The sequence below is a fragment of the Aquarana catesbeiana genome, linkage group LG04, assembly GCF_042186555.1.
Source record: "Aquarana catesbeiana isolate 2022-GZ linkage group LG04, ASM4218655v1, whole genome shotgun sequence".
NCBI lineage: Eukaryota > Metazoa > Chordata > Amphibia > Anura > Ranidae > Aquarana > Aquarana catesbeiana.
Genome location: NC_133327.1, coordinates 651030539 through 651049997, shown reverse-complemented (window position 1 = coordinate 651049997; position 19459 = coordinate 651030539). Strand labels below are relative to the sequence as shown.

The 19459-nt window shown below is 44.3% G+C and overlaps 1 protein-coding gene across 2 annotated transcripts in view; it reads left to right on the top strand.

Moving 5' to 3' along the window:
* Positions 1-13736, top strand: part of THADA (THADA armadillo repeat containing) — a 904047-nt gene extending 890311 nt beyond the window's left edge. For both annotated transcript variants that reach the window (XM_073628459.1, XM_073628460.1), the window contains exons 37-38: positions 7651-7814; positions 13233-13736. In XM_073628459.1, the coding sequence (XP_073484560.1) occupies positions 7651-7814; positions 13233-13544 (476 nt within the window). In that variant the 3' untranslated portion in view covers positions 13545-13736. The remainder of the gene's footprint in view (positions 1-7650; positions 7815-13232) is intronic.
* The last annotated feature ends 5723 nt before the right edge of the window (positions 13737-19459 follow it).

Genomic DNA, 19459 nt, shown 5'->3' with positions numbered 1-19459 from the left:
ACTCTGCACTATGCACGTAGCCCACCCCTGAACTCTGCACTATGCACATAGCGCACCCCTGAACTCTGCACATAGCCCACCCCTGAACTCTGCACTATGCACGTAGCCCACCCCTGAACTCTGCACTATGCACATAGCCCACCCCTGAACTCTGCACAAAGCCCGCCCCTGAACTCTGCACTATGCACATAGCCCACCCCTGAACACTGCACTCTGTGCATAGGGCACCCCTGAACTCTGCACATAACACACTCCTAGTATTAATTTCCCCTTTAAGATCCTCCCACTGTTACTGCATTTTGGCCACACCCATCATTCAAGGCGGTGAGGGCGTTGTTGAGCCCCCATTCTCTGAGAAAAAAAAGGCCTAGTTAAATTTACATAGTCTTCCAGATACAATGGCCCTTAATGTTGATGCAGCCCACAAATAAATTGAGTTTGACCCCTACCCTACTCTATCCAAAACAGAAAAAAGTTCCAGCTTTAGGTAGACTTTTTAAGAAATGATTTAAAAAAATGTGTTTGGTTTAGGTGATCAATTAGGTTCCAGCTGTCAAATATTTCTGGTGGAGTGGAAGATTTGGAAAGCATCCTGATTTGTTTTGGGTTGTTGTAGTAAGTATCTTATTGGGATAAATATGTTTCAAGTAGTGTTCTGCTTATGCTCTCGTGAATTTGGCTGACATGCTGGAGTGCAGTGGAACTCGCAGATATAAACCGCTGTCAACTCATTAAAGGCTAGGTGCCATCACACCTCCATGTCATGCTTACAGCTGTACAGAAAACACATTCCTGCTGTGCATCCAGGGTAAACCAGAGAGGTGTGGGCTTTTAAGTGCGCAGATGCATGTTCAAACACATCATGATCCGGATAAGATGCTTACTAATTTCAATAATATTACAACATTAAACTACCATACATAAACTGTAAGGAGCATGTAGGCCTCTACCACAAGCCCCAGCATGACCTGATGCACATTGTTTGAGGTCTTGTGTTTTTACATGGTTATGGAGTACATAGGCTATGAAAAACTTTTGTCAGCCCTTACAGACATTATAGATTCTAGAAGGTTAAGTCATAAGTTTATCATATCTAATTTTTACTCTAGACATCAATGCATGTTTCATTTTGGAGACTGCAACAGGGGGAATAAAACACCTTAAAATGAACCTGTAGGTGGACATTCAACTTTTTAACAGTAGCAGGAATGAAGTTGTTCAGTTTGGGCAGAGAGACCCAAAAATAAGTAGGAATGTATCTAGAAAGGATGTTGGGAACATCTTGCTATCTTAAATTGGCCATACACTAATAGATTTCATTCATTTAGACTGTCACTTACTTACCTACTGTCACTTATAAATACAGAAGCGCCACTTCTGTATTTACAAGCCACGGCGCTCCTCCCCTGGCAGCCGATCGGATCCCTCGGTTATGCACTGATCTCTATTAGAGCAGAGGAGGAAGGGGGTGGGGAATGTGCAAATGGGAAGCTGCTTCTGAAATCTGCAGGCTGCACAGACATCGGACAACATGCCATTAGTAGGATTTATGAGCGGAGAACTGTGTACTGAAATCAGGGGTTGGGTGGGAGGAGAGCCTTGTATTTGAAGGGAGGGGGAGCTCTGAACTGGAATGAGTTGAGGGGGTGTTAGGAGAGCTCTGGACTGGAATGGGGGGGGGGAGAGCTTTGTACTTGGGGTGGAACTCTGTACTGAAATCGGAGGGGGGTGGGGGAGAAGACTCTTGTACTCTGCACCTAGCGCACTCCTGTACTCTGCACCTAGTGCACCCCTGAGCTCTGCACCTAACGCACCCCTGCACATGGCACACCCCCTGCACTCTGCACATGGCACACCCCCTGCACTCTGCACATGGCACACCCCCTGCACTCTGCACATGGCACACCCCCTGCACTCTGCACATGGCACACCCCTGTACTCTGCACATGGCACACCCCTGTACTCTGCACATGGCACACCCCTGTACTCTGCACATGGCACACCCCCTGCACTCTGCACATGGCACGCCCCCTGCACTCTGCACATGGCACACCCCTGTACTCTGCACATGGCACACCCCTGTACTCTGCACATGGCACACCCCTGTACTCTGCACACGGAACACCCCTGTACTCTGCACACGGAACACCCCTGTACCCTGCACACGGCGCACCCCTGTACCCTGCACACGGCGCACCCCTGTACCCTGCACACGGCGCACCCCTGTACTCTGCACACGGCGCACCCCTGTACTCTGCACACGGCGCACCCCTGTACTCTGCACACGGCGTACCCCTGTACTCTGCACGTAGCGCACCCCTAAACCCTGCATGTAGCACACCCCTCAACTCTGCATGTAGCGCACCCCTAACCCTGCACTCAGCACATAGCGCACCCCTCAAGCCTGCACTCTGTACATGGCGCACCCCTGCACTCTGTACATGGCGCACCCCTACACTCTGTACCTAGCGCACCCCTCAACCCTGTACTCTGTATGTAGCACACCTTTCAACTATGCACTCTTTTGTAGTGTACCCCTCAACCCTGCACTCAGTACATAGGGCACCCCTTAATGTTAGTGCAGTTTCGCCACACCCACAATTTGATGCACAGGAAATTATGTACAGTAACCTCTAGAAACCAATCAGTGAGCGGTAATGATGTGCAGTAACCTCTAGCAACCAACCAGTGAGTGGTAAGGATGTGCAGTAACCTCTAGCAACCAACCAGTGAGCGATAATTAGGTTCTGTAACCTCTAGCAACTAATCAGTGAGCAGTAATGATGTGCAGTAACCTATAGCAACCAATCAAAAAGCAGGAATTATGTGCTGTAGCCTCTAGCAACCAGTCAGTGAGTGGTAATGATATGCTGTAACCAATCGTAATCACTGCCTGATCTGCTGCAGTAAACTCATTATGAGTCTGGCTGCTAATTACTGTATGTTTTCAGAGCAGAAGGGGTGTCCAAGAAAATGTTTGCCCAGGGTACAATCAATATTAAAGACGGCCCTGGCCCTGATTCCCATCATGACAAATACTCTGTGTTGAAATACTTGAATTTCATTTACATTTCTTCAGCAAGGAACGCAAATACTGTACCTATAAATACATGTTGGAGAGGGTTAACTAGACTCTCCCTGAGCTGTGAAAGTTCCTCCAACTCAGAGAAAGCCCTCCCTTTTTTTCTAGAAGCCAGAGAATAAGAGTGATACCATTTTGCGCAAGTCAAAACTTGTGTGTGTGGACAGCTCTTAGTGCTCTTTATTAGAATGAGAGCAATGTACAGAACAAGACCACACCGCGTTCCTTCCACAAAATAAGTCATATTAGTTTTCAGGCACAGTGTCAAGGAAAGTGCAGGTTGAGTTCATCTTTTGGAGAGTCGTATAAAAAAGTTATAGCTGTTCTAGGGTAGCGCATTCGTTGTCTACCGACATCCTGTATCATTTCATTAGCAAATTCCAAAGTGATCTTTTGAGTTGTTGGAAAGTGCCATGATTTAAGATGAAATTTCCCTTATAAAAAGAATCTCTGACCAACAGTGATTTTCCACTGAGCAGCTTTGATTTTCTGCCTGGCTTTTATATCCGTCAGGTTTCTCCATAGCGTTATTTTGGCAGATTTGTCCCTTCACATAATTTTGTCTCTGTCATGATGCTTTCCCTTTAGGAATTCACAGCTTGGTGACACAGGTCATTTTTTCTTTTTATACTCTTTCTGGAAATAAGTGAATAACTTTTTTTTTTACCAGATACCTCTTTAAATTTTCCTTTTGGGGCCCATTTATACTTCACAGTAAAAGTTTCAACCTCTCAGTATTGTTCCATGAAAAATATAATTTCTGTATTGGGAAATTGCCAATACAAGATCAAAGCCAGTGTGTGTGCTTAAGCAAAACATTATATTCCCTGTATGAGGTGCCTGTTCTAGATAATCTCTCTTTAGGAAATAAAAAGGAAATCATTTATTATTACCGTAACAAATTTTGGCATCATGAACAGGATGCTCAAGCAGATGCAATTGTTAAGCAACCCAGAGACACCTTCTGCTTCCAGCCTAAGCTAGCCCCTGCCTGGTTGGAGCGCTAGCACCCCAAATTACAGAATATGATGGTTATAACATACTGTAGCCTAGGTTGGACTGGACATGTGCAGGGCACAATTCACATATTATAAAAAGTAACAGTGCAGCGCTTATAATCTTATAAACAAACACATTGACATACAGTGGATATAAAAAGTTTACACAGCCCCCCGGTAAAATGTCAGGTTTCTGTGATGTAAAAAAAAGAGACATAGATAAGTCATTTCAGAACTTTTTCCACCTTTTAATGTGACCTATAAATCTTTTAGGTGGAGGGAAGTAAAAATAAAAAACTAAAATAATATGGTTGCAAAAGTGTGCACACTCTTAAACTAATACTTTGTTGAAGCATCTTTTGATTTTATTACAGCACTCAGTCATTTTGGGTATGAGTCTATCAGCATGGCACATCTTGACTTGGCAATATTTGCCCACTCTTTGCAAAAACACTCCAAATCTGTCAGATTGCAGAGGGCACCTCCCATGCACAGCCCTCTTCAGATCACTTTCAATCTGATTCAGGTCTGGGCTCCAAAATGTTAATCTTCTTCTGGTGAAGCCATTCCTTTGTTGATTTGAATGTATGCTTTGGGTCGTTGTCATACTGAAAGATGAAGTTCCTCTTCATGTTCAGCTTTCTAGCAGAAGCCTGAAGGTTTTGTACCAATATCAACTGGTATTTGGAACTGTTCATAATTCCCTTTACCTTGACTAAGGCCCTTGTACCAGCTGAAGAAAAACAGCCCAAAACATGATGCTGTCACCACCCAACTGTGGGTATGGTGTTATTTTGGTGATGTGCAGTGTTGTTTTTGCGCCAAACATATCTTTTGGAATTATGGCCAAAAAGTTCCACCTTGGTTTCATCAGACCATAACACATTTTCCCACATGCTTTTGGGAGACTAAAGATGTGTTTTTGCAAAATCTAGCCAGGCTTGGGTGTTTTTCTTCGTAAGAAAAGGCTTCCGTCTTGCCACTCTACCCCATAGCCCAGACATATGAAGAATACGGGAGATTGTTGTCAAATGTACCACACAGCCAGTACTTGCTTAGATATTCCTGCAGCTCCTTTAATGTTGCTGTAGGCCTCTTGGCAGCCTCCCTGACCAGTTTTCTTCTTGTCTTTTCATCAATTTTGGAGAGACGTCCAGTTCTTGGTATTGTCACTGTTGTCCCATATTTTCTCCACTTGGTGATGACTGTCTTCACTGTGTTCCATAGCATATCTAATGCCTTGGAAATTTTTTTGTACCCTTCTCCTGACTGATACCTTTTTAACAATAAGATCCCTCTAATGCTTTGGAAGCTTTCTGCAGACCATGGCCTTTGCTGTAGGATGCTACTAAGAAAATGTCAGGAAAGACCTAGAAGAAACACTGAACTTTATTTGGGGTTAATCAGAGGCACTTTTAATGATGGCCGGTGTGTACTGACTCCTATTTAACAAGATTTTGAAAGTGATTGCTTAATTCTGAACACAGCTACATCCCCAGTTATAAGAGGGTGTGCACACCTATGCAACCACATTATTTGCATAGGTGAGGCCAGTTGGGCTGAACTGGAAATCATGCTGGGTATCTATGATGCTTATGGAGCTATCACAGATATAAGAATCCACCATGGGATTTAGCATGTCACAAAAGCCAGGAGAACAGCATTGGCAGAGTTGGCTTCTTTTGGTGTGTCCATATTTTAGGCTTTTTGTAGGTGCTTATCCCGATGACAGACTTTAGTCATGTCCTGCAGTCCATCAACCTCTATTTACACAGGATGATTTGGTGAGACAGCCTATTAGAACAAGCAGAATAGATGTTTGTGTGTTTGCTGCGGAACTGTTTACTGGATGAATATGAAGAACATCCCTAATGACTGCATGACTGGTTTGTTTGTAATAGTGGACACGCTCTGGGAATCAGCAAAAGCTGGGATTGTGAAATGATCCAGTGTCCATGTGTGGAGCTCCTCGCTCGAGTACATATTTAGCCTCAGACTAAAAATGACGCAATGCAGAAACTATGCCGAATTCACTCCATTTACATTTGGAAATCTGGTGTAAAGAGAGCCGAGCTGATTATAGAATGTGTTTTACAGGACTCCACCACTGTATACATGGTTCTGTTTTTGTTTTTCTACTCATTAGAGTTAATTTAGCTGCCTTGTTTAAGTAAATGCAGCCTCTCTAACTTCCTATACTGGCTTCTAGTCAAATGCTAATCAGTTTCCCATAAGCTGGAGAGTGATATGGAGTAAACAAGGCTGCGGAAAGTAGGCCAAACCAATGAGGTAAACACACAAGAACATATGAATCATCTCTACTTTAAAGGATAAGTGCACTTTAAAACAAAGTGCATTTATTTATTTTTTACCCTCTTCGCCTGCACAAATCCAACCCACCCTTCCCCTCCACAGATGCAGCCTTACCTGTTCCCAACAGCGGCAGTTCCACTGTTTTCATACATCCAGTGGTGCAGGTCTTCACTGCATAATAGTGCCCCATTGACCCATAGATGTCTGTGAGGCTGTGTTCTGAGGACAGACACGGTCCCATAGAAGTCTGTAGGGCTGTAATGCACAGACCAGGACAGTGAGGGCTTGCGGAACCATGGCCCTCGGATTGAGGTAAAGCTGGCTATACACTGAACAAGAGAAAATGATCAATTTCTCCATCCACGCTAGATGGCTATACTGGCAATATTTAATATGGTATCTAACCCCAAGAAAAAAAAATGTAATCTTTTGCCGCTTACCAGTCCCTAGATGTGAGGACTGGCTGGATTTTTTTTCCTTTATTTTTACCTGGTGAGCCTGCTGGGTGACACTTCTCACCCAACAAAGGGCATCAATGGAGGAGAAGCTTTGTCATTTGGGACAGGATGTGTTTTAGGAGTACAGAACATCTCCATAACATGGAGGAGGTATTGTGTAGTCAGAAGAGGTGAACTTGGCAAGGCTGATAACACGGTTTGAGACAAAACACACAGTGCACAGGACAACTCTGGATTTCTGGCACTTACCGAACAGATATAATTAAACACTTTCAATGGAATGTTTAAAGCCCTGTACAGGCGGGCAGAATATCGGGTGATATCGGCCAGCTTAATAGAAACCGTTAGCCATTCAGCTGTGTGTACATTAGCCAAAAGTCCAGCATCTGTCGAAGGGGCATGACCAAAAAAGGTCTGCCGATTGGGATCTCTGCCATTGGCTCAGAGCGCTGTTCTGGCAGGGGGTGGTCCCCCTGTCAGAACAGAACGGCTCAGCGGGGGAGATCGCTGTACTAACATCGGATAGTTAGTACAATGGCTCCTCACGAGCTCTTGAGTTTTTTTTTCGTTCAGCCCACTGGGTTGTACGAAAAAAGACTGCTAGCGTGTACCAGGCTTTACAGATCAAAAGGGAGTCGGTAAGAGAAGTTCAGTGTTAGTGTTACCTACACTTCAGTAATCCACTGGTTTGTTTTACAGTAATGACTATACAGTATAACTAGACTGAAATTAGTTACATAAACAAGGCCTGTATTAATGACACCTAATTATCTGTGTTTATTTGCTATCCTTTGTGCAGGATTTGCATTCTCTACTGTCAATCCTCCTATGGCCTTGGACCTGACGTTGGGTGTCTTATGTGAAGTTCTGCAGCAGTGGGATGAAGTCTCAGCCGGTGTGCCTGTCCTCCTTGAATGGTTATTAGGAGAAAAGGACCTTAGCGATCTGGAAACTGTGAATACGGTAATAGGACTAACAATCTTCAACTTTCTAGTGCTTACCTATGATTTGCCTTCTTAGATCTGATCCCACATTTTGCAGCACTCCCACACTTTCCATTCAAGTATTGGAATCAACTTCCTGTGTAGAAGACCAGTCACCACTGCCTGTGCTCTGAACTTTGAGTGACTGGTCTCCTCAATGTCCACTTTTAGTTTTACACTCTGATTCAGCGGGGGTGCTTATTCTAAATGGCAGAGCCTCTCACCACCTGTCACAATGTGAGGCTGAATCAGCCACAGCTGACAGAATTCCATGAACAGCATCTACTGCTCAATGCACCCAGTTGTCTGGGAGGTATGAAGTCTAAATAAGTACAGTAAGTTTCCCCACCTACCTCCCTGACAAACCCTCCTCCTGTTGGCTGCATAGCTCTTTAGCGATCACACCTATTCATGGGCACTTGTGCATGCCTTATTGTGTGCTATACGTTTGTGTCTATTTATTCCAAGTGCCAATCAAAGATATACAGTTTAAAGCAACACAATGGTCCTTCAGCACACCACAGCATACGCACAGATGTGAATGCACTCTGTATTGCCCAGAAGAAGTGCAGGCATGCTTTTTCATAAGTTGAGACTTATTAAGTGCCCCATTTAAAGTGAATAGGCTGCCTTAATGCAACATATGTTACCATGTGCTTAGGTCCATAAAGCAGCCTATTTTTGGAGACCAAACATAAAGTACAAAACTTGCTTCCAGCTTTTAATTTTTTTTAATCATTTTTTCCAATACAATACAGAAAGGAAGCAAGGAAAACACAAAGAACAAGTAAAACAGACAGAACAGATTGTGTATTGCATAATTTGAAAAGCGGTATATATTGCTGGAATTGCATAAAGCCTTTTCAGGAGATAGGGGAAGAGCTATGCACAAATCAAGCCAGGACTTTCACAATATACTAGAGGACAGTGAAAATTGGCAATAGAGATCCAGGGGCCCATAGCAATGGAAGGTGACAATGTGAACCTATCATATAATTTGGTTTATGGCATCTAGGGGGACCCCACAAAGCCCATGCAATGGGTAGAACAGGTACTTATAGAAAATCCCAAAAACAAAAAACAGGGGGGGATTGAGAAGGGAAGAGGGGGGGCAGGAAAAGGTGCTACCAGTGGGAGTATACACAGACAAGGCCAGATTTAATTATTTTTTGCCAGTGGTGGCCATTCTTGACTTACAGGACCCACACAATACTATTCTAAGGGCTCCTGCACGTGGACACATTTGGATATACACTGCAACAAATTGTCCTATTTTCATGTCAGGGATTGGTAGGTGTTGGAATACAGACATGACCAGCAAGCTATAGAAATCAAAGACAGACTATCAGATGCCATGGCTGTATGCCTGTAATCACATATCCGAGTGGTTACATGCCTACAGGGGCAGTTAAGCATGCCTGTATGTGAACAGTTCACATCCAGGGCTATAGACCATTTATTTCAACAAAAACTTCCCATAAAATGTTATGTGTATTTATGCACGTTTTTACCTGTAAAAGCCTCCCTTGTGTAGACATCCAAAAGTCCGGAGACTTCTGCTGGACGCCACCATCTTGAATATGAAGTTGGCAGCCCCAGAAGACTCAGATTGTGCGACACTCAACAGTATTCCCCTTCATTCCTCTCCCAGCTGTTACATAAACGTTTATGCAGGGAGGTAAGGGGTGGGGCAAAGGTGCTGGGTCAGCACAGACAGTAATTAGACTCACAGGAGAGGACAAAGCTGTGATATGCAAGGAGAAAGGGGGCTGTACTAGGGAATGGACTTTTCCTAGGGTAGTCAAACTCCATAGCAAGTTGAAAGACATGTTGCAAGTGTAAGTAAGTAAAAAAGAACATTTATGCAATGTAAAAACGCTGCAAGTTAGTTCCAGGCATTTTATTAACACACACCCCCCCTATACGTCAAGTCTGGCCGTGCAATAGCTCCTGGAATATGATTGCCATCAATCCCAGGAGACAATGGGCCGCCGCTTGTTTATGCGCCTGCTCGCGATCAGGAGGTGCATGCTGGGTAGTCAGCAGCACCATATCCCGGAAGGACATACCAGTGGGCTTCGGCTGCCACACTCAAGATGGGAACGCTTTTGGCGGGGACTGCTAAGTAAGCATTTTAAAATAAATAACATTTAAAAATTCTACATTAGATAATAATGTCGCTTGATATAGGATTAGGTGCAAACATGGCGTTGTTATTAAAGAAAAAACAAAAAGTTAGCTGGAACTCTGCTTTAAAATACTTAATTGTTCTATACCTTTACCTGCAATCTTTAAGGTTGTGACAGGGTCTCTTAAAGCTCTGGAGTCCAGGGTGCATGCCAGTGTGTGTTGTTCACACAGGCTTTGGCTTATAGAAGAGCAGTGTGTACACCAAGCTATGTAAAGCTTTCAGCAGCTTGGCAAAGTTGGCACTTTAAGGCTCCATTCACACTTGTACGACTCCAAAGTTGCACAGACTTTGGAATGCAACTTTGGTGCAAATTTAAATCAACTTTGGATGGGTGCAACTTGGATATGACTTTGGCTTTGACCAGTGACAATGGAGAACTGTTGCATTGTATAACATTCAGGTATGGCTCTCATGCAACTTTTGAGGGATAACATTGACCCTCAAGTTGCATAAAATTTGGACCAAAGTAGTGCATGAACTACTTTGAAGTCGCTGCAACTTTAAGTCGCACATATATGAATGGTTGTCATTGGAAAACATGGGGAACGACTTGTCATGAGACTTTGATGTCCACAAGTCGCACAAGTGTGAATGGAGCCTAAAGCACCATTTAGCTCCAGTTTGGGGAAGATAAATACAGACAGGGCTTTTTTTCAGCTGGAACTTGGTGGAACTCAGTTCCACCACCTCTGGCTCAGGCTTTCTGCTCCCTTCTCACCACTATCACTTGTAAACACAGAAGTCCGGCTTCTGTATTTATCAGTGACAGCTTATCTCCAAACAGCTCCCACAGATCTGATCTCCTGAGCGGCTCCCACAGAGTGCAGGGTGGGGACAAGGGATATGAAGGTGCCCAGGGTGCAGTGCAGATTCCAAAACCCCTACTGGATGATCTCCCTGCAAGTGATAGAGACAGAGCCACCTACATTGTGTGGGGAGGTACTTGAGCTGGCTGGGTGCTCCAACTTAGTACAGCAACACAAGTAAAGCTTCTCTCTGTACAGCAATCATTGAGTTACTTTTGTGGAAGATAGCAGGATTCAGCAGGCAGGCAACAAACTTCAGTCTTGCAGATTGTTTAAGGTGATGGTGAGCATTTTCATTAATATCTGTATTCAGGGCTTTTTTTCTCAGAAAATAGGTGCAGGAACTCAACCACAACCCTCCAAAACCCCCCTCGCCCACACACACTTACAGCGGAATGGTATGCAGAGTTCGGGGGTGTGCTACGTACATTGTTCAGAGTTGTGGGGTGCTCTGCATACAGAGTGCAGAGTTCAGGGGTGCACTTCGCCTTCTTCCACAGCTGCTTAAATCTGCACCCCCTAGCCACATCTCACTGTCACTCTTCTTCAGCTATGGCCTCTGCATGCAACCCCCCTTCCACCGCCCCCCATCTTCCCCCTCCCTCCTTAGAAGCTCCACCATCTTCCACCACATGTCTTAAGCCCCATACACACGATCCGATTATCGTACGATCGTTTCGAATGCGGCATTTTACGTACGATTTTCGGATCGTGTGTACGGGGCATTACTCTGTAGTAGAGAATTCCAGAGCTCCCGGGCTGTCTGATTGGAAAGCACAAATAAACTGGTGCCATGGCTGTCTGGGTATCCTCCTGCCTTAATAATACATTTTTGGTCATCCCAAGCACGCATTTTATGCAACCTTTTGTAAAACAAATATCTTTGTTAATTTGTGCCTACAGACAAGACCTGACATGTCCTGCAAGCCTGCAGAGGAGCCATAACCTCCGGCAGCTCGTCCAATGCTTGACGTAACCTGACACAAGAATGTTGTTTTATCCACATGTCCAATTAGCGGCACAGGTGTATAACAGCAATGCAGTCATTTCATGAGAGGATATGGAAGGCGTGAATGCCGCTATATAATAATTAAGCTGTACACTGCTTTTATGCCACAGGGCTCAGTGGGCTTTTACAATTACAAAATTAAAGCAAATTGGTACTAAGGAACGTAAACAGTATAGGTGTTTTAAGACCTGTTGGGATTATCTTGAATTACCAAAACGTCTGGCTAAACAGGAAAGGCTTTATACTTTCTGCTTTTTAATAATTTCCAAACTTCTTCTGTACCAGATGCAGAGTTATAGGAAAATAGAACTGATTTATGAGGGTGTTTGATTTAAATTTGCAGCCAGGCAAAGAGTTGTAATTTACAGTAAGTGGAAATGTTGGCAATGAGGGCCGTTCTTAAAGAAAAATTACCGACGAGATTTGGTCAATCCACAGCCACCAATCAGCAATCACATTGTATAGTTTTGAGAGCTGTATTCTAATTAAAGGTGGCATCTGGTTGTTTGCTATGGGTAACTGCATTTTGCACAGCGCCTCTTTTAGCTCATGGGTTTACAATTGACATCACTACCCAGAGCTTGTGATTTAAACCTGAACTCCAGGCAAACGGCTAAATATTTTATTATATCTTTTCATGTGACAACACTAGAAATGACACTTTGCTACAATGTAAAGTAGTGAGTGTACAGCTTGTATAACAGTGTAAATTTGCTCTCCACTGGTGATGGACTGGCCAAGCATGTCTCCAGGCGTAATCCCTATTGAGCATCTGTAGGGCATCTTCAAAGGTGGAAGAGCGCAAGGTCCCTAACATCCACCAGCTCTGTGATGTTGTCATGGAGGAGTGGAAGAGGACTCCAGTGGCAACCTGTGAAGTTCTGGTGAACTCCATGCCCAAGAGGGTTAAGGCAGTGCTGGAAAATAATGGTGGCCACACAAAATATTGACACTTTGGGCCCAATTTGGACATTTTCCCTTAGGGGTGTACTTTGTTGCCTTATTGGCTGTGTGTTGAGTTATTTTGAGGGGACAGCAAATTTACACTGTTATACAAGTTGAACACTCACTACTTTACATTGTAGAAAAGTGTAATTTCTGTCACATAAAAAGATATAATAAAATATTTACAAAAATGTGAGGGGTGTACTCACTTTTGTGAGATACTGTGTGTGTGTGTATGTGTGTGTATATATATATATATATATATATATATATATATATATATATATATATATTCAAATGAAAAGATATTGAATTTTAAGCCTGGGTTGGGAAGTCTTATCTTGAGTATGGCTAGTTTTATGATCTGCTGTAAATGTTCCCTCTCTGACTCTTACACTGGACAAATATTTATATTATAACTCCTTAACCTCTCTTGCATGTTTTAAGGTGGAGGACGACTACCTGTTTGAGAAAGGTGAAGCCAACTTCTGGGCTGAGAAACTTGTGTACATCAGGCTGCTGGCTAAACATCTGGAGGAGCTGCTGAAAAGAGCTCACTTCAGCACAATGCTGGATCCAAAGCTTCTTCATTTATCTCAAACAGCTAATGAGCGATCAGAGAGCATTCAAAGCCTTTTCAATGACCTGCCCCCTACCCCGCAGTTCCTGAAGACCTCAGAATATAACAAATTGCTGATTCATAAAGAGAGGATCTCTAGCTGTATGGATATATTGAATGTGCTGCAAAACAAGGAGTGACTCGTGAAGACGGTTGAAGTAAGAGGTGGACAAGCAGTGACTTTTGAGTCAAGCTGCCCTGCAGAGCATTCTGGGATTTCTGTCACACCTGGAATGCCTAGTTTACATTAATAGGTTTTTAAAAATTGTCTTTTTTTTTAACTTTTATGCCTGTAATTTTATCATCATGAAAAATAAAATGTAACTTTTTAATTGTGTTGCGTTGGTTGTTGACTATTACACCCCTGTTAGAATTAAGGTTTTATACTTGAGAGAAAAGTCAACTTGCTTGAGTCTTTCGTTTTTCATCCTGGCATGGCTGTAGCGCACCAGTCCACCAAGGGTCTCTTTGTCCGTAATCTGGTGATCCTGGAACACGCCTGCTTGTGATGCTGGAATGCTATCACAGTAAAGCTAAGGACATTGCAGGGGAAAATAAATCTGGGGAACTGCATCTACAAACTGAGCATTGTTGCTATGGCTGCAAGAAAGAGAAATTTGAAAATATTTGGTAATTGTAAAAAAAACAAAGTAAACTTAATGTCAGAGACAAATACTCACCGAGGCCGAGATGCCGAGAGCGGCTCGCCCTTACGACCACGCGCACCCAGACCCCCGAAATGGGTACAGAGGGCTGGAGGCACGCGGAGGCACGGGCTTCCGGTAGGGTGGTTGGTACCAAAGGCTGGAAGCGGGTGTCTTGGGATCCGCAGGATACAGGGCTGAGAACACAAGCAGAGGTTAGAGAACAACAGGTGGTAATCAGGGTATCACAAGATCCAGCAGAGCGGTAGTTAAGCAGGCCAGGGTCCGGTACACAGATTTGGCAGGTATAATCAAGACGGTCCAGCAGAGTAGTGGTTAAACAGGCCAGGGATTTGGTACACAGGTCAGGCAGGTTATTGACAGGATAGTCCAGCAGAGAAGTAAACAGGCCAGAGGTTTGGTACACAGGTCAGGCAGGTTATTAACAGGATAGTCCAGCAGAGTAGTAGTTAAACAAGCCAGGGGGTTTGGTACACAGATCAGGCAATCAGTACAGGGCAATCCGGGAGAGTAGTAGTTAAACAGGCTAGCAGAGGTTCGGTACACAGATCAGGCAATCAGTACAGGGCAATCTGGGAGAGTAGTAGTTAAACAGGCTAGCAGAGGTTCGGTACACAGATCAGGCAATATCACAGGGAACACAGGCTCAGGGAACAGGGAGAGCTGACGACAAACCAGCAACCCGACTGGGTGCTGGAGTCGTCAGATAAAGCCTCCCTGCCCGGCGAGCGCGTCAGTGTGACGCGCTACCGGGCACCCGCACGGGCTACGGCGCGCACACGGGGACCGCCGTGCACCCGCGCGCGCCGCACCATCAGGCCGCGGACGGGTGTGCGGCGAAGCGCTCGTCCCGTGCGAATGCGCACCGGAGCCCGGCGAGCGGAGGCGCTCCCTGGCTCCTGACACTTAATTTTCAGTTTAATAGTTTTTATTGAATCAAATTGAGAACATAACAAGGAAGTAGGCTTTACATAACATTTTAAATGTGTTATATTGGACGGTAGACACGTTGTTACAATAATCAAAGGTCATATAAGATGTAAGGTAGGAATGTAACAATAACACCAACAGACAATTTGGAGAGGTAAATGAGTGTCCAACACGGATATGTAATATAAATGGTCTGGGGCACGTGTAGTTGTTGTGTAGACTAAGACCTTATAAAATCTAATTCAGTGATGGCGTACCTTGGCACCCCAGATGTTTTGGAACTACATTTCCCATGATGCTCATGCACTCTGCAGTTCCAAAACATCTGGGGTGCCAAGGTTCGTCATCACTGATCTAGGTCATTGTCTACTCTTGTTAAAGCCAAAATAGGTATCAGGGTAAATATAATTGTATGGAGGCAGGTCAAGAAGAAAAAGAGGTAAACTAACAAAAGAGGCGAAGGGGTAGTAGATAAATGTAAGGTCAGGAGGAAAGCAGTAGTGGATAAAGGTAAGGTCAGGAGGAAGCAGAGGAATCCACAGTTGAGCAATGCAACCCAAGACCTATTTAAATACCATTAAAGCTGAAGAAGGTGGTGGTTGAAATTTAGGATCTAGACCATGTTAAGTCCACAGGGTCCAAACTTTTTAAAATTTTGGCTAAGAATCCATTAAAGGGCTTGAAAACCCTCGTGTTTTTTTTTCACCTAATGCATCCTATGCATTAAGGTGATAAAACTTCTGTCAGTAACCGGCCCCCTAGCCCCCGCCGTTTTACTTACCTGAGCCCCTTCATCTGTTCGGCAGGGACGCAGTGTCCCTCTCTCCATGGGGTCCTGGCTCTTGATTGGATAGAATGATAGCAGCACAGCCATTGATTCCCGCTGCTGTCAATCAAATCCAATGACGCGAGCGCCGGGCCGAGTCCGGCATTCGTGTCTGTGGACGTAAATGCTGGACTCGGGATCACGCCCACAAGATAACCCCCTCGGGAGATCGCTTCTCCTAGGGCAGTGATGGCGAGTGAACCTTGGCACCCCAGATGTTTTGGAACTACATTTCCCATGATGCTCATGCACTCTGCAGTGTAGGTGAGCATCATGGGAAATGAAGTTCCAAAACATCTGGGGTGCCAAGGTTCACCATCACTGTCCTAGGGGGTTATCTGATGGGAGGAGCCGCAAGAGCAGCCGAGGGACCCCAGAAGACGAGGTTTGGGGTCACTCTGTGCAAAACAAGCTGCACAGTGGAGGTAAGTATGACATGTTTGTTATTTAAAAAAAAAAAAAAAAAACGATCATTTACAATCACTTTAACTTAGCTGTGATTTTGTTTTGTTTTGTATTTAACTTTATGGAGATTCACACAGGGAGATTTTCATGCCCAGGCAATTGTTTTTGTGGCGTTTAGTATTATTGTTATGTGTTTGAATTGGTTTGACATTAGTGTTTTTTTTTTTTCTTAGCGAAGTACAAGTATGTCCCATGGGTTATTTCTTATTGAGGATTGTAAAATGATATTCAAATAGTGGTATACCCCAATTCCAAGCAACTGTGATCTATTATTTAAAAAAAAAAACAAGACTGTGGTTTCCTTATATTAAGTATCCTCAGAAAGCGGTGTACAGTACCTGGCCATGTCAATCTCCTGGGTGCCCCATGGCTCTCGATGGTTCCTGCTGCTGATCTTCATTTCACTGCTATATCCCATAATGCGTGGAGGCCAGCAGGATAAATCGGTGAGATCGGCAGGGAACTATGGAACTTCCAAAAGTGTTGGTTTTCCAATGAACTATGGTGGACTATTTCCCAGGATCTGAACCTGTGTTCAGCGATAAGGGCTGCAGGGGAGGTAAGTTTATGCTCTCTTCTTTTATAGATCTAGATTGATTTGGCATGTTTAATGTAGTGACAAGATCGCTTTAAGGGAGAGCACAAGAGCACTCTAAATACGTTTCAACACAGTTTGTTTCTTTCAAAGCTGACTGTGAAAAACAGGATGTCGGGCAGCAGATGCAAAACATTTCACTCCCCATTTAGTAGAATGGTAGAAACTTATTTACGTAAATAGAATAGACTTGGATTTGGAATTCAGCTCTGTTTTTGGTTCCAGCAAATACCTTTCACGGCTCCCAGCAGAGTACAGTCTAGCTGTGTATTGTGTGTCTTAATGGGGTCTCAAATTAGATGCAGTTCACACTGCATGCAGCCAGGAATAGGTTTTAATTGCCATACATCTGTCAGACTCTCAGTGTGAGCATAGATGTATGCTGTGAATGTGCTGGCTGACATGATCACCGTGAGCTTGCGTTACTTGTGTTCCGCGAGGAAGGAAACAGATTCTGTACATTCTGTTCCACCAGGTGTCTGCCACCTGTACACTACTTTATGTGGATAAAGTAGCTACTACTGACCCAGAGCGATGCTTAAAGTCAAACCAAAAGTTGTGCTCAGTGGTGCTCGTTCAGATTTAGCTTAAAGTGACTTTTGATGCCACTTACCTTCTTTTACATACTAGCTGTCCCATAGTTTCATGATTATTATAAATGTATAGATTAGTATGTTCTCCCTTTAGTAGGCATCTGTATGTCAAAACACAGTTGTATGCCCCTACTGAACAAGTGCTGAAAAATAGTTAGGGCCCTTTCACATGGGCTGTCCGATCTGGTCCAGTTTTTCAGGCGGACCTGATCGGACACGGCATTGTACTCTATGGAGCTGCGGATGTCAGCGGACACATGTCTGCTGACACCCGCCACCATCCTATCTGTCTGCCAAAAACAGATGGACAGTGGTCCTGTTTTCTATCTGTCCGGCAGATTGGATCAGATGGCATCGGATGGAAACAGACAGGAGGTCCGTTTCCATCCGATTTCCCCATAGAGGAGAGCGGGACTGTGTCCGTGCCCATTCTGCACAACGGAGCGGACACGGACCTGTCATCCGTCTGCTCAGTGGGGATCAATGGAGCGATCCCGCGCTGAGCAAGCAGATTCCGTTAAGCAGAGGTGCAGTGTGAAAGGGGCCTTACAGGATGTAAGCTGTCTGTAAAGATTATCCTGTGCAATTCATGTTGCTCTTAAAGTAGAACTATGGGCAAGACTTATTTTTCATTTTGGATAGAGCAAGGAAGGGTTATAACCCCTGCCAGATTTTCAACATCTGCGTACCATTGAGAAGATTTGCCTTCACTTACTGTCCTATAGCCAAACAGGAAGTGAGAGGAAATTCCTTGGGGTTGTCCCCATTGAAAGATTTCTCATCTATTACTTTCCTGGGGACAACCCAAAATTTGGGATTTTCTTTTACTTTCACTTTCAATGATAATTGTAAACAGGACAAATCGAGAAGGTGAATCTCCTTAATCTGGGCACAGACAGCAATAAGAACTGACATGCATTTTTTTTTTGTAAATTCTTTACTTAACAAGATAGAACATGCGGATACAGAACGCCCCATAGGGTATAATACAATGACAGTACAGGCTATACATCACTTTATCTATTTTTACACAACAGTGAGAGCACTTTACTCAAAGTCTCCTAATGGAATAGAGGCAGGATGTATGTCTACTGAGTAGGGGACCTCTGCGACCCGCATGGCCCCTTTAATTTTCCCGGCATGAGCCGTATTTCAAGGGAGTTGTTAAGGGAATGAAGCCTGTTTTCACCGACCCCTATAAGTCGTTATCCGACGTGTTAGCACCAGAAACAGAAACGAGAAGTGTTGGAAAAAAAGAGAGGAGGAAGAGACAATGGGGGGGAAAAGGGGGGGGGGGTTTAGAGGGGAAAAAAAAGGGGAGTAGAAGAGAAGGAGAAAAAAAAGGGGGGGAGGGAGGAGAGGGATGTACATACCCCTGTCCAGTCATATCCAATCCCCCAAGGAGATTTTGCAGTTATTCCCCTCAAGGGGGTTGGTTCACTAGCCGTCCGTATTCCTCGGAATAGATAAACTCATGCCAAAAGTACAATTTTTTGGAGAATTTCTCATTTAAGCCTTTTTCCGTGGCCACCATGTCCTCCATCGCGTGTATGTCTGCTACTCTTTTCAACCATGTCGTCACTGTCGGAGGCTGGGTCTGTTTCCAATACAATGGGATGCAGCCTTTTGCTGCCGTGAGCAAGAATGGCAATATAGATTTCCTGTAGCTCTTGGTTGGGACCTCATGGTGGTGCAAAAGGAAGAACTCAGCGGACTCAGGCAACACCCGATCCGTGAACTTTTGGACGGTGTGGTGGACCTCGGTCTAAAAGGGCCGTAGCCAACCTGCATGACCAGAAAACATGGAGGAGGGTTCCAGCTTGTTCCCCACATCTCCAACACAGGTCTGTGCTCTGGGGAAACATCTTGTGGATCCTTACTGGCGTGTAATACCACCGGGACAGCAATTTGTGTCCCGTTTCTTGATGTCTCGCACATATGGAAGTCTTGTGAGAAACAAAAAAGGATGATCTGCTCAACC